We start from the raw sequence: 15,326 nt of genomic DNA on the forward strand, positions 1-15,326 counted from the left end.
AGATTATGTCAGCTGGGTTTGAAGACTCTAATTCATCTATGCAGATAATTAATTCATTAATTTTATTTCTCAGTCCTTGAATATTTTGATACAATAAAGAGAGCTGACATTTCACATTGACTGAGTTAAAATTGGGTAGAGTTAAAATATCTGCTGACTGTTGTAAATTCTTAACCAATAGCTGTTTGTGCTGATGTAATAAGCTAGAATTATGCTTTTTGGTTTCTTTCTCAAACTGAAGGTTTGTCTCAGTTCTAACCTCTCTTAAAATTTGGTTTCTTTCTGTCCTTGCTACCCTAAAAAAGGATCTTTTCTGAACCCTATAACCACTGGTATTTTATCACTCATGACAGTGCCTCCCCCCTTTAACTTTCCTGCTATTTTCCCAGCCACTTTACCCTTCCCCTTCCTGTTGAGGTGAAGGCCATGCCTAGTATAATCCCACCTATTGAGGGAAGCAACAGGAACCACACCAATGTGTGACCCTGCGCCCAACATAAGCAGCCGTTCCAACTCAAAATTAACTCTCTTGACAGAAGAGTTCAAATGAGGTCGGTCATGGGGCCCAAGAACAGATACAAACTCAACACTAGTATGCTTCGATGCTGTTGCAATCTTTGCCTGGTCACACTCTATACTGTACCCAGGATCTCTGTCAATACTGTTACCTGCCCCACCCACTATAACCACGGTGTCTTCCTTAGTGAAATCTTTGCAGAGTGATCCTAAATCCTCTGTCACCTGCTCCGGTCCAGCACCAAGTTTAAAAAAAATTGGTGACCTGGTATTCTGATACTAGTTCATCCTGCAAAAGTTGGCCAACACCTCTTCCATGGGAACTACCTAACAACAACACTTTCTTTCTCTTTACTGATTTCCCTACATTCTTACTTTTCAATTTGCTGCTGAAAGTTTGTTGTGCCCTGTCTATACCTGCAACTGCTTGAGGCTCACCAGCGTCTAACTGAAGCAACAGGTCAAATCTATTTTCCACATTCACCACAAAGCTGTCAGACAAAGTTCTAGGCCTGTTCCTCCTGTTGCCTGTTGCCACTTCCCACCTCTCCTTACCCTTCTCCCTCCTTTACCTATCAATATCTCCCCTGGCCTTGTCTAACTCAGCCTGAAGGGCGGCAATTTTCCTCTCCTGTTCTAGTATCTTCCTGTCTCTACTACAAATCCTACAAAACCACTGATGAGTCTCATTTACTTTCCCTATTCCCACGCCACTACAGTCGCCCACATGGAAAAAAACTACAGCACCCATTACACCAAAGCCCCGACCTAACCATTCTACGGCAAGTTGAGCACTTTTCACTCATGATAAACATAATAGAGTATTAAGAATAAGTCAGTTAAATAACACGAAAATATGGTTCCACAAATTTGGCCTATACGCAACTGTGTGTAAACAAAAACAACAGTGCAAAGTTGCTGGATTGACAACTTAAACTTTACGCTACTTTCCAGAACTGCTAGTTAAATAATGAAGAGGTATGCTACAGTTAAATTGCTGCAGAGAGCAAAGAACAACTAAATGAAACTCTATCGATTTACTGTGGCAAAACTTAAACGGAAAATATGACTGTAGATCTTTTCGCGTTTTCTGCTAAATTACGTAAAGAAAAATGAAACCTTTAATGGTACACTTAAAAGGCACATTAATACACCTATTCACCAAGTAATCAGTAGTAAACTATATGTTTTATAATCTAAAATGACTTAACTTTAAGAGAACATCAAAACTCGCGCTAGTCGCCTGGCTGCAGGGTTGCAGAAGATAGGCTGGCTAGTGTGGCTAACTCAAGAAGACGTATTGAATCAAATCATGGAAAAAAGATTTTTATGGCACAACTTATCAATAAATGAATTGCTTGGTAGGCCACATCCTGAGACATCAAGGAATACTCAGTTTGCTGATGGAGGGAATTGTGGTAGTTAAAAATTGTAGAGGGAGACCAAGGCTTGTCTACAGTGGCAGGTTCAAGTGGATATAGGGTGAGCTAGTTATGCTTGCACAGCATAGACTAGCATGGAAAGCTGTATCACACCAGTCTTTAGATCGAAGACCACAAAAACAACCCCATTGAATGACAATCAGAGCACCACATTCGACGTCAGAAGACTTACCACAGAGAAGGAAACTTACATTTTACTTCAGAAAACTAAAAAGCTTGTAACAGCCCTATTTCCTTCAGAGTCAGTGTCTTATTTATCGCATATGATATGGCATGAAGAACAGATTGGCACTGGATATAAATTACTACTACACGGGACGTCAGATCAACAGAGACAATCCCCGATATTTAAATGAAATATGGTTTGAAGGGCTTCATAGTGACGTCTGTTGGAAGATCATGATGATTCCATTGCTGCTATATTACATTCATTATCAGGTGTCAAAGAGTTGGTTTCACAAGTAGTGTAGGAGAGACCATTAAATGGAATACCAGCCACTATTCTCTTTTAGGGGCTGCATTGATGAGGACCCTATTTTTTATGTTACACTTAGGAGTCATCTTTGTGCTTTACTAATATAATCTTCTGCTGGTGGCTGTGCAAAAGAACTTTAAGTTTGGAAACTTCTAAGTATCTATCTTGGTACTGCAGATCTACAGTCATATTTTCCGTTTAAGTTTTGCCACAGTAAATCATGGGGGCTATAACCTGTTAGCAAAGTGTCATCAGTGCATTTGAAATGAGTCTCTTGGACAGTGGCCTTGACTGTGTGAAGAGCTCTAATTCCTCCATTTGAACCAGTTAAAATGGTAAATCTCAGATACCTAGCAGGAGTCTTGCCAGTACTCTATAATAGTATCAATAAGTTTTCACCATGGTTCAGCAACCACTGTGCCCATGGCCATGAAACATTGCATATCACAGGGATCTGGGAGTAACAAGCTATAACTCACAACCGGATTGAATTAACAATTGTTTTGTTTCATCACCCTCCAAACTCAGATGATTCAGTTGCTGAACAGTTAACAGAAAACTTGAGTCTTATTTCAAAAAGGTACCTCACCCATACAGTTGTAGTTGGGAGTGACTTCGATTTATTCTTGAGCTGTTGGCAAAAAAAGATGTTGAAAGCCGATGGTAGGCATAAAAGATCATCCAAAATTGTACTGAATGCTTTCTCAGATGATTATTTTGAACAATTAGTTCAGGAACCCACTCAAAGTATAAATAGTTGTGAAAGAATACTTGACCTCGCAGCAACAAATAATCTTGAGCAAATAGGGAGCATCCTGTCAAATACAGGGATTAGTGACAAAGCAGTTATAGTGAGATTGAATAGCATAGCATCCAAATCCACCAAAAATAAACACTAAGTACAGCTATTTAAAAAAAGGCATATAAAAATTTGCTCTACACTTTTCTGAGATAGTTCCTGCTATTGCTATCTAGTAAAGCATTCCAAATTTAAAAGAAAATTATGTTCGGTTACCACTTTTATGCTGTTGTAATGAATGTTTATTTCTGGACACCTACTTAAAATCAAGCAACTATCTACGTGTCACAGATTAACACAAAGCTTAAGGAAGGTGTCTGGACATCTAATAAATAATGTGTTTAAGTTGCTTCATCTCTTTGTGCAACTATTGTAACAGAAGCACCTGTTAAGTGAATACTAACACTATGCTCAATCATTGCATGTACCATTCCTCCAGCCGAAAAGAACTGTACATGAATGACAGGCATCATTGTATCTGCCTTGAATGACAACTGCCAGACTGTTGCACCCATTGCAGGCAACAGCTGCTAGTAGGACCTCTTCTGTGTGTCAGATGAGATCTCCCCCCAGTTAGCCTCCCTTCCCAACTTGTCTGCAGTTTCTCTATTAACCATCTGGCATTGGAGTTTGCAGTGACAAGCAATCCATATTTTTGTACAAGTCTGTATTTGCAAGCTGATCAGACCCAACTCAGGTGATGAAGTGGCATATGCTATCTCAGGTATCTTCTCGTCAACCTCCTGCCCAGAGATTCTTGACCCTGGCACTGTCTGCCATTCATCGTTGGCTGACGTTGAATCAACAGGATCAAGTGTATTGTATGCAGCAATGTAAAGCACCTCAGGGTTTTTGATGGCAGCCAACTCCACCTTCATCTGCACACAACTCACACAGTCCTCAGGCAATTTTTCGTAATCAGAAGTAACCAGGTGTGTGAAAGAATCTAAAGAACTGGTAAAGTGTGATGAATTAAGTAAATTAGGCCTGTTGAATGAACAAAGTACCACGGTTGCTGTAAATATTGCTTCTGAAACTCCCTATTGCATAAGCTGTTGTCTTACTGAGTTATGTTTTCGATGGTCACTGACCTATTATAATCAGGCAGTTGTGACTTTCATGACAGTAGGGCTCTACATTACAAAATTCTCATGTGCATCCCTGGCTCTTGTAAATACATAGACAAGCAAAATAGTTTAAAAAGCAAAGAGTAATATGTACACACAAAATCTAGAGATCATACATTTCCAGTTAGAAGTATCAAAAGAAATAAGTAACTTTGCACAACTCAAGTACTACAGCTGTTCTCACCAATGCTGTGAAAGCTGACACATTTTCTTGAGGTGCTTGTCACATAAAACAGTGTAGTGCGTATGTGCAGCTTTTTTATAATGCTATGAATATGCCGAGCATCACCTCCAATTTTAAGAAACCGTAAACTGAATGCAAACTACTTAGCAGAAAATAATTATCTAGTAGAGTCCTGATCTATTATAACTTTTATGCAAACAGAAGCAATTGGAATTGGAGGCCAAAATCATTGTATGTCATATAGATACCTTATATTGTCTCTCGTGATCCAGTCCATTATGCTGTGGAAACTTTATTAACTGATCATGAAACTGTGGGAAATTTTGTCTTGTGTTGCACATATAATTTCCTCTGAAGTAACATTTAGACTCTGAAGACTCGAAATGTATTGATATAGAATTGAAAGTGATGAAGTAATATTAACATATTGAAAGAGAACTGGACTGTAAAACTGAAACTACTGGTAGCTATGTGTTGGGTATTAATTGGGGACTGGAAGTCAGTGTGATGCATCAGACTAGAAAAAAGAAATGTATGTAAACCTTTATCCATTGATGATACCTATTTTTTTAAATATGATTTTTGCAGAGATTAACAGAACCAAAGCTGAAGTCTTTGTATAGTGAACTGAAGATCCATGACAAAGAAGAACTGGTGTGGAAGAAGATGAAAGCAGATGGGTTAGACAAAGATGGCCTAGAAGAAGCAAAAATGAGAAAGCGTCTGATTGGTAAGTGATATTAAAATGGATAGTGCAGACAACAGCATTCTGATTTGCTTGTGAATGAATAATCAGTGGATATTAACGTGCAATTGACCACAACATGTTTGACTGACTGTGGCCATTTCACAAAGCTTGTAATGACCATTAAGAGTCAACAGAGAATTTTTCAGTTGAAGACATATTCCTTGGCTTCACAAGTAGTAACTAAGGTTTATTGACGTGTTGAGTATGACAAAACTGGAGTCAGTAAGACAGCAGGAAGCATTAGGACTGGCAAAACCAAGTGAATTTTATCTCCATACAAGAGCATACTAAGTTATCCAGAATTGGCTGCCCTCCAGGTAAGAAATTTCTCTGACACTAGTGACATGATGATTGTCACACAGCACCACAGTCAAAGCTGGCTAATGACTCCTACCACAAAAAAGAGACTAATTAGCTCACGGCACTCAAGAATAGTGCATTTAATCATTAAAGATTGCAGCTAAATCGCTCTATAAAATAAACAATTCATATGCAACCAACAAAGACTGTTTTCAGTGGCTTAAGGGGATTCTGTTTGTACCAGCATCGCCACCAAAGCTAGATGACGAGAACCGAACTGCTACTGAATTCATTATATGAGGTGGGAATTCAGGCTACAAACAGATGACAAGTGTAAAAGTCTCAAAGACACTGTTTTGAACTTGAGTACCTTTGAATAGTAGTTAGCATTTAGTAGAAGATCAAAGTTAATGACTTTAACTTCTAATCTCTGAAAATTTCTGCATAGTATTCAAGATGAGTTTGCAACTAACTCTTGTTTCTGAAGCTTTCAAGAGTTTTATTTAATACAGAACAGAAGCATTTCCGTTATCTGTCTCTATAAAGTAAACTTCACTTACATAGTTTGATTGCTGTGAGACGTTGAGGGATATAATTTAGGGAAAAGAGATTACTCTTCCTCTGAAGAAGTAATAGATGTGCTAGAAGAGCTTTATATCCATGTAAATTGCCTACACGAATATATGTGTGATAACTAAGGTCTGTAGAAGGCATTTCACCCCTGAACTTCCTCTAATTACTTCATCTAATAAAACCAAGCAAAAAAAAAAAAAAAAAAATATTTGATGGTGCTGAGCCACAGTCATACCATATTATTTGAAAGAATAAATGACCATTTGACTGTATATTACTGTACATTACCTGCTTTGTGCTGACTTTGCCTGATATGATGTGTTAATTTCCTATCACACCCATCTTACAATATCTCCCACTTTACTTCATTAATGTACACTCAGACTTTTCTCTTTGTGGTCCCCCTCTCTCTCTGTGGCATATTCTCTTAGCTCCCTTCCCTCTCAACTCACTCCTCTTCATTATGTCTACACACAGCTTCCCCTGCCAGCTCCAGGTGGACTCACTGTTGCCACATTCTTGTCTTGTTCCCCTACCACCTCTTCCTCCCAGATGTAAGCTTACTTTCCTTCTACCCCTCCATTCCTCCTCCTTCCTCGATCCTTTCAGAAATACCATGGTCTGTATCAGGAAGATCCTTGAACAGATCATCAACTGTTGTTTTAGGCAAGTTCCTAAAACATGGGATCTCAACTCTGTCATAAGAGGCAACTAAAAGGAGTCTCACACTTTTTGGTCCTATAAGTTCAGGTCCCATTTCATAGTTTGACCTGCCACTTTCCAAATTCTACAGGAGTGCGGACCTTATAGGGAAGAAGCCGTACGTGGTGCATGAGTTCCCCATAGTGCCCTTAGATTCGATCCCCTGAACCTCTTGTCATGGCTTTGCATCTCCACCTGCAATTCAACTATTTGGGCGAGGACACTTTCCAGTGTATGTCATCTTCTTCTGTTGTCTCCTGTCCTCTTTCGCCCCCATGACAGTATTGGATTTCTCTGTGCCCATTATCCAGCACTGTAACCAGTCCTATGTGGTGGGGCTGTCATGTACCCATTTGGTCATAGCCTCCTGACAACGTAGGGATCGCACTGCTGATGCCTGAGCTGTAAACTCCACATTGTGTGCCAAGGAGTAGATGTCTGCCTTCCTGGGGCATCAGGACTCCTGGCAACAGCCATCATGCCAGGTGGCCTTTGCTGTGGCTGGGCAGCACCCATGGGGAGAGCCCCTGATCAGAGTGGGTGGCATCAGGGCGGATGACCCCCAAAGCCTCAGTTTGTTGTTGAACACCTTGAGGATAAGTTTGGGGAAGTGACAGCGCTGTCCAAGATGAGAAGTGGTGCAGTCTTGATTCAGACAGTATCCCCAGCCCAATCCCGGGCGTTACTCGCTTGTGACCGGCTGGGTGATATTCCTGTTTCTGTCACTCCCCATAAAAGCCTCAACATAGTCCAGGGGATTATTTTCCACCGCAACCTCCTCTTGCAGTCTGATGACGAGCTCCGCGCCAATCTAGAACGGCGGGGGTGTTCACTTCATCCGGCACATTTACAGGGGACCCAAAGACAACACGGTTGCTATTGGTGCCATCATCTTGGCCTTTGAGGGTGATTCAGTGCCTGAAAAGGTCAAGGTGATGGTTTACTGCTGTGACATTAAACCATACATCCCTCCCCCTATGCAGAGCTTTAAGTGCTGGAAATTCGTGCACGTCTTCCCGCTGCACTTCTAGTGCCACATGTCGAGATTGCGGACGTCCACTGCATCCAGATACTCCCTGTGTGCCTCCTTCCACTTGTATCTACTGCGGAGAGCTGCACTCCCCCTCCTCACCAGACTGCACAGTACTCCAAAAGGAGTGGAAAATCATGGAGTACAAGACCCTGGACTGGTTGACTTACCAAGAGGCTAAACCTAAATTTGAATGATTACACCCCTTTCAGTTGACGTCCACAAACACTGCAGCTACATTACCATCTCTATCACAAATACCAGTCATACCACACTATATGCCACGAATAGTGGGCCCTTCAGCCCTCCAGAATACATCCGCCCCCTTGGTGGTAGGGGGAAAATCTCCTTCCATTGCTCCCAAAGTACCTACTTCGGGAGCAAGGCCCCCCCAAATGCAGGGGACATCTGTCCCCTGCCCCCATCCGGACAAGCAGCAGCCTCCTCCGGCTCCTCTTGTGCGGAAGAGGCCCCTCGGGACCCACTCTCCCAAGTTCTCCACTAATGCCACAGTGGACACTTGCCAGTGGCTAAAGGAACCAAAAGCTGCTGGACAAAAAGCTTCACAGTCTTCCTCCATGACTGAAGCTGCTTCGGAGAAGTCCTCCCAGCAAAGCCCCACAAAAGAGAAGTGAGTGGGCAAGCAAACAAAGAAGTCTGCTAAGAAAAAGGACCCTCTGGTGGTCCCAGCACCACCACTCCCTACCAATTCTGCACCTGTGGATGAGGTGGAGATCTCAGTGTCCCCTGAAGACCTGGTTGTCAGTGATACCTCATCCACAATAGGAATGGATACAAATATTCAAACCGGTGGCAGAGGTGACCCTGAGGCGTAACTTGCCTTCTTGCATGCTTCATGCCTTCCCAACCTCACGGTAATGTCATCGTCCAGTGGAATTTCTGTGGTTTTTTCCACCACCTGGCTGAGCTACGGCAACTGTTAAGTTTAACATCTGCTTTCTGCATTGCCCTCCAGGAAACCTGGTTCCTGACAATACAGACCCCTGCCCTTTGCAGCTATAGGGGATATTATGAGAACCGTAGTGACTATAGTAGAGTGTCAGGTGGAGTTTGTGTCTACGTCCTGAACTCAGTATGCAGTGGACCTGTGCCCATTCAAACCCGTCGTGAAGCTGTAGCTGTCAGGATGAGGATGATGCAGGAAATATCTGTCTGCAACGTATATCTTCCTCCAGATGGTGCATTACTCCTGAATGCATTGGCTGCACTGATTCATCAACTCCCTAAACCTTTTCTAGTTCTGGGAGATTTTAATGCCCATAACCCCTTTTGGGATGGCACTGTGCTTACTGGCCAAGGTAGAGATGTTGAAACTTTTCTGTCTCAACTCTCGACCTCTGCCTCTTAAATACTGCCCCCCCCCCCCCCCCCCCACACGTTTCAGTGACGCTCATGGCACTTGCTCGGCCATTGATTTATCCCTCTGCAGCCCATGACTTCTCCCATCTGTCCACTGGAGAGTCCACGTTGACTTGTGTGGTAGTGACCTCCTTCCCATCTTCCTGGCACTTCCCCAGCACCAATCCCCTGGATGACTACCAAGATGGGCTTTAAACAGTGCAGACTGGGAAGCTTGTACCTCTGCTGTCACTGTTGAATCTCTCCCACATGGTACCATTGATGTGGTAGTTGAGCAGGTCACTAGAACGATCTTTTCTGCAACAGAAAACACGATCCCTTGTTCTTTAGGGTGCACCGAGCAAAAGTCCGTACCTTGTTGGTCGCCAGAAATCACTAAGGCCATTAAAGAGCGTTGGCGAGCTCTACAGCGACATAAGCAGTACCGTTCCCTAGAGCACCTAATAGCTTTTAAATAGCTCCATGCCTCCGTTCGCCAGCTTATAAAAAGACAGAAACAGGAGTGTTGGAAGAGGTATGTCTCGACCATTGGGTGCCGTATGTCACTTTCCCAAGACTGGATGATCAAACGTGTTTGTTGGTACCAGACCTTGAAGGGTGTTACTGGCATTAACATCAATGGCGTGTTATCTACCAACGCAAACACAATTGCCGAGCATTTTGCTGAGCACTATGCTCGAGACTCCGCGTCAGAGAATTATCCCCCAGCATTTCGCAACTTCAGACAGTGGATGGAAAGGAAAGCCCTCTTGTTCACTGAAAGTCCCAGTGAACCATATAGTGCTCCATTTACAGAGTGAGAGCTCCTCAGCGTCCTTGCACATTGCCCTAACACAGCTCCTGGGCCAGATCGGATCCACAGTCAGATGATCAAACATCTCTTGTTCGACTACAAGTGTCACCTCCGTGTCATCTTCAACTGGATCTGGTGCAATGGCCTCTTTCCATCGCAATGGCGGGAGAGCACCATTATTCCAGAGCTCAAACCCGGTAAAAACCCGCTTGATGTGGATAGCTATCGGCCCGTCAGCCTCACCAACATTCCTTGAAAGCTGTTAAACCTTTGGTAAGTAGGCCATTGTGTTGGGTCCTGGAGTCACATGGTGTACTGGCTCCATGCAGGGCCGTTTCCGCCAGGGTCACGCTACCATTGATAATCTAGTTTCCCTCGAGTCTGCCATCCGAACAGCCTTTTCCAGACGCCAATACCTCATTGTCGTCTTTTTTGATTTACGAAAAGCTTATGACATGACTTGGCGACATCGTATCTTTGCCACATTACATGAGTGCGGTCTCTGGCCTGTTCCCGATTTTTATCCAAAATTTCCTATCGTAACGTACTTTCCATGTTCAAGTTGGTGCCTCCCATAGTTCCCTCCATATCCAGGAGAATGGGGTCCTGCCGGGCTCTGTATTGAGTGGATCTCTATTTTTAGTGGCCATTAACAGTCTAGCAGCAGCTGTCGGGCCGTTGGTCTCACATTCTCTGTATGCAGACGACTTCTGCATTTCATACTGCTCGTCCAGTACTGGTGTCGCTGAGCAGCGCCTACAGGGAGGCATCCACAAGGCGTAGTCATGGGCTCAGTTTTCAGCTGCGAAGTTGTGTGTCATGTACTTCTGTCAGCATTGTACCGTTCATCTGGAACCAGAACTGTACCTTAATGACGATCCACTTACTGTAGTGGAGACATATTGATTCTTAGGACTGGTTTTCGATGCCCGATTGACATGGCTTCCTCATCTTCGTCAGCTTAAGCGGAAGTGCTGTCATCACCTCAATGCCCTCTGCTGCCTGAGCAACACCAACTGGGGGTACAGATCGCTCTACGCTGCTGCAGCTCTAAAGAGACCTTGTTCAATCCCACCTTGACTACAGGAGTCTGGTTTATGGTTCGGCAGTGTCCTCATCTTTGCATTTACTACCCAGTGCACCACTGTGGTGTTTGACTGGCATGTTACACAGCACACATTCATAGTTCTCCTGAGCATCCGAATTACCGTCTCCTTTTCCCATCCACAGTGGTTCATCTCTCGCATCGAAGGCCCAGGTCAGGGCTTACAATTGTGGTTGGCATCCAATCTCTTCTGTCTGAAGTGGAGTCCTTGCCTTTACCACCTATACTCAAGGTCCAGTCATGTACACCTTCATGGTGTATATCTAGGCCGAATCTTCGCCTGGACCTTACACATGGTCCTAAGGACTCGGTTAACCCCGTGACTCTTCGCTGTCACTTCCACTCGATTCTTGACATGTACCAGGACCATGAAGTGGTTTACACCGATGGTTCGACAGCTGATGGTCACATTGGCTTTGCGTGTGTTCGTGGAGGACAAATTGAACAGCACTCCTTGCCAGATGGCTGCAGTGTTTTCACTGCGGAGCTGGCGGCCATTTCTCATGCTCTTGAGCGCATCCACTCGTGGCCTGGTGAGTCGTTTCTTCTCTGTACTGACTCCTTTAGCAGTCTACAAGCTATCAACCAGTGCTACCCTCTCCATCCTTTGGTAGTGACCATCCAGGACTCCATCTATGCCCTGGAATGGTTCGATCATTCTGTGGTGTTAGTGTGGACCCCAGGCCATGTTGAAATCCCAGGAAGTGAACTCCCTGAAAGGCTGGCCAAACAGGCTACACAGAAACTGCTTCTGGAGATCAGCAACCCTGTAATTGACCTGCGATCATAATTACGCCACAACGTTTTTCAGTTTTGAAAGATGGAATGGCATAATCTCAGTACACACAACAAACTGTATGCCCTTAAGGAGACTACGAATGTGTGGAAGACTTCCATGCGGGCCTCTCTCAGGGACTCTGTGGTTCTCTGCCGGTTCTGCATTGGCCATATGTGGCTAACACATGGCTACCTCCTCCGTCGCGAGGACCCACCTCGGTGCCACTGTGGCTCACATATGACTGTCATCCACATCTTGCAGGACTGCTCTCTTTTAGCTGCTCGGTGTTGGACGACAATGCCTCAACAGCAGTTTTAGTTTTATCTTTTATTCTTGAGGGGGATTTTTATCGTACCATCCAAGGGTGGGCATTTAGCCTTCTCTCTGAGGTTGCCACCCTCCCTGCATTTTTACTCTGTCACACTTTCTTTGCATTTGTTTGTCTTGGTGATTGTCTTTTCCCTACATGTGTTCATCTCACCTTGTGTTTTTGGGGGTGGACATTTTAATGTGTTGCAAGGTGGCTGGTTCATCCTCTTTTATTATTGTGTTCAGCCAGCCCAGACCATCTGCTCTATGGTTTTAACACCTTCTTCTGCTTTTCCTTGTGGTGTATGTTTTCCCTGTTTGCTGTTTTTTCCATTCGTTTTCTTTTTAGGTGTGGTGGGTGTTTTTGTACCTTGAGCCTTGCTTGCATCAGGAAAAAGGGACTCATAACCCTGTAGTTTGGTCCCTTTATACCCCAAACCAGCCAACCAATCCAATCTCTGAAACACTTCTGGTATTCATCTTTGGGGTAGCTTTCAGCTCTCCAACCAACATATTTTTAATCATATCTATGTGTGTACTGTTTAAAGTTTTCTCTATTTTTGATAACATAAAAAAGTCACCCATGTCTGACGAATAAGGCAGTCAAGGCATAATTACAGCTTTATTTGACCAAAAGTTTATGTACAAGCACCAAAGTGTGAACAGGTGCATTATTGAATGTGCTTCCACTGAGACAGTTAAAATTTGGTTTTGCGTACATAACCATATACCCGTGTTTCATCACCTGTTATGACACATTTAAGTAATTTGGATCTTTGGTTGACTTCTTCTAGTGACTACTGAGAACTTTGCATTACATTGTCAGCAACCTTTCTAATCATGATTTGGGAATCGTTTATTGTCATTTCTTTCATTATTTCCACACTTACAGCAGCTGACGATGTGCTGTGGCATTCAGGTTGCTCGTCATCTTCAACATCTTCAGGGCCTTCTTTCAAATTCTTATACCACTCATAAGTTCTTGTTGCACATATAGCAGATTCACCAAAAGCAATATTTAACATTTTGAAATCTTCACTGCACTTTACTCTGGTTTTGTAGCAAAATTTAATACATATTCTTTTACACACATCTCCGCTGCCCTCCGTGTCTCCTCCACTATATGGTGAGTATCAACTTTCCTTTTCACAATATTTTTACATTCCATCCTGGATTTTCCATTGTTTGACTACAATCAAACAAGTGTGTCAGTGGATAAAACAGTAGTGGTCTAGAGTGAGAGAAAACATTGTTTTTAAATCTTTCAAGAAGCGCAGCATAAGTAACGCTCTTGATGGCAGTGAAGACCATCTTATATATGAAGAGAAAGAAGAAGAAAGTTCAGATGATGATTTTCATGGTTTTTAAGGTTAGGTTAGTTTTATAAATTAAGAATTTTTTTTAAATCCAGCTTTTCAGTCTAATAATAAAAATTTTATTAAAAAAATTGCTTAAAAATTAAGGTGCGTATTGTAGTTCATAAAATATGATACTTCATCAGCTATGAAGCTGCCAGTAAAACTCTCCTTCAAAAGTAATGGAGAAGATAATTGTAAAGCCATTACATTTGGCGGATCGCAGACGTAGAACAGATTTTTTTTTTCTTTTTAGATAAAATAATTTGGAGTATTGGGCCACGTCATTGTAACTACCAAAACAGCTAAATTGCCAACTTTTCACTCTACAGTTTAGCTTGTTTAGTTGTAATATTTGGAGATCCTTTCAGAAAGAATAGTGGTTTGGCTGCTTAGTAGGAACATATCAAAACAGATTTCCATACCCAGCCTCTGTGCTTTACCTGAATTATTGCTTCTTACCATCTGATGATAGCCTCTCAGTGTGCAGAAGGCCACACATACTCTGCCACACATACTGCCAGTGTCAATACCGGTATTTGGTCATCTGCACAATCGATGAACTTGCAGACTCCCTCTGAATGCTGCAAGATGTTACAATGTGGAGTCTGAAAGGCATAGTTATTATATATAATGCAAATGTGTGCTCAAGATTGCTATTTTTAACAAAAATTACAGCTATCTAATGCTGCCAGTGGGTCGTAGAACTTGAGGTTCAGTGTGGTGTGTTGTTAAATGCATTTGGATCTTAACTGATAATGTAGTCAAATGGTCCCTACCTTTTCAGAAAATATCATCTTAAATGACTGCACCTCTGTGTGGCTGCCAATTGACTGAGGATGAGACAAGGGAACGTATTTGTACTCAAAAAAATCCTGCCAATCATGACCACTTGCAGAAACGTTTCCTTAAACAGTAGACTAATTCACAGACAAAAATGTCCAACAAATGAGTATAAAATTATCAAAGAGCAAGAGCTTGAAAGATAGTGTTGTTGTTTTCTATTTTGTGTTTCTGTGCACCATGCACCAACCTTTCCCTGTTTTACTTATGTTTTCATCCACGAATTTTCATTATTGTTGTAAATTTTATTTAGGTGGTGCCCCACAACTTATAAATATTTGAAGAATATCATGATTACCAGATAACCTGCTGTTTGAATAAAAACTTGACTATTTTTTTGGTTGGACATTTCATCAAGTCCCTGTACGACAGAAAAGCATCAATAATATTTGACTAGTTTTGCCATGAAAATAAACCTAATATGATGCCTGTCTAATGTGAAAAGTGATATACATATGTAACAATTCATAGTGTATAATAATGAAAATAATCAGTTTTTGATAATATAATGTAAACGAATAGATAAAAAAATCTACTCGCCAAGTGGCAACAGGGGAACACACTTGCAAAAGGATTTCACTTTTATAAGGTTTTGGAGCCAGTGGCTCCTTCTTCTGCCAGAAGAATTGCAGGGGAAGGAAAAGGGGTGAAGGAAAAGGACTGGAGTGGTTTAGGGAAAGGGGTATTAGAAAAGTCACCCAGAACCCTGGGTCAGGGAAGACTTACTGGACAGGATGAGAAGGAAAGATTGATTTTTGGGGACTGCACTGGACAAGATTTGAAAACCTGCTTTGAGGTTTTCAAATCTCGTCTGGTGCAGCCCCCAACAATCAGTCTTTCCTTCTCATTCCATCCGGTAAGTCTCCC

The 15,326-nt window shown here is 42.5% G+C and overlaps 1 protein-coding gene across 2 annotated transcripts in view; it reads left to right on the forward strand.

The window, feature by feature from the left end:
• LOC126483902 (alpha-2-macroglobulin receptor-associated protein) overlaps positions 1-15,326 on the forward strand; it is an 83,535-nt gene that overhangs the window by 14,901 nt on the left and 53,308 nt on the right. For both annotated transcript variants that reach the window (XM_050107181.1, XM_050107173.1), the window contains exon 2: positions 5,132-5,273. In XM_050107181.1, the coding sequence (XP_049963138.1) occupies positions 5,132-5,273 (142 nt within the window). The remainder of the gene's footprint in view (positions 1-5,131; positions 5,274-15,326) is intronic.

Source organism: Schistocerca serialis, chromosome 1 (assembly GCF_023864345.2).
Source record: "Schistocerca serialis cubense isolate TAMUIC-IGC-003099 chromosome 1, iqSchSeri2.2, whole genome shotgun sequence".
Taxonomy (NCBI): Eukaryota; Metazoa; Arthropoda; class Insecta; order Orthoptera; family Acrididae; genus Schistocerca; species Schistocerca serialis.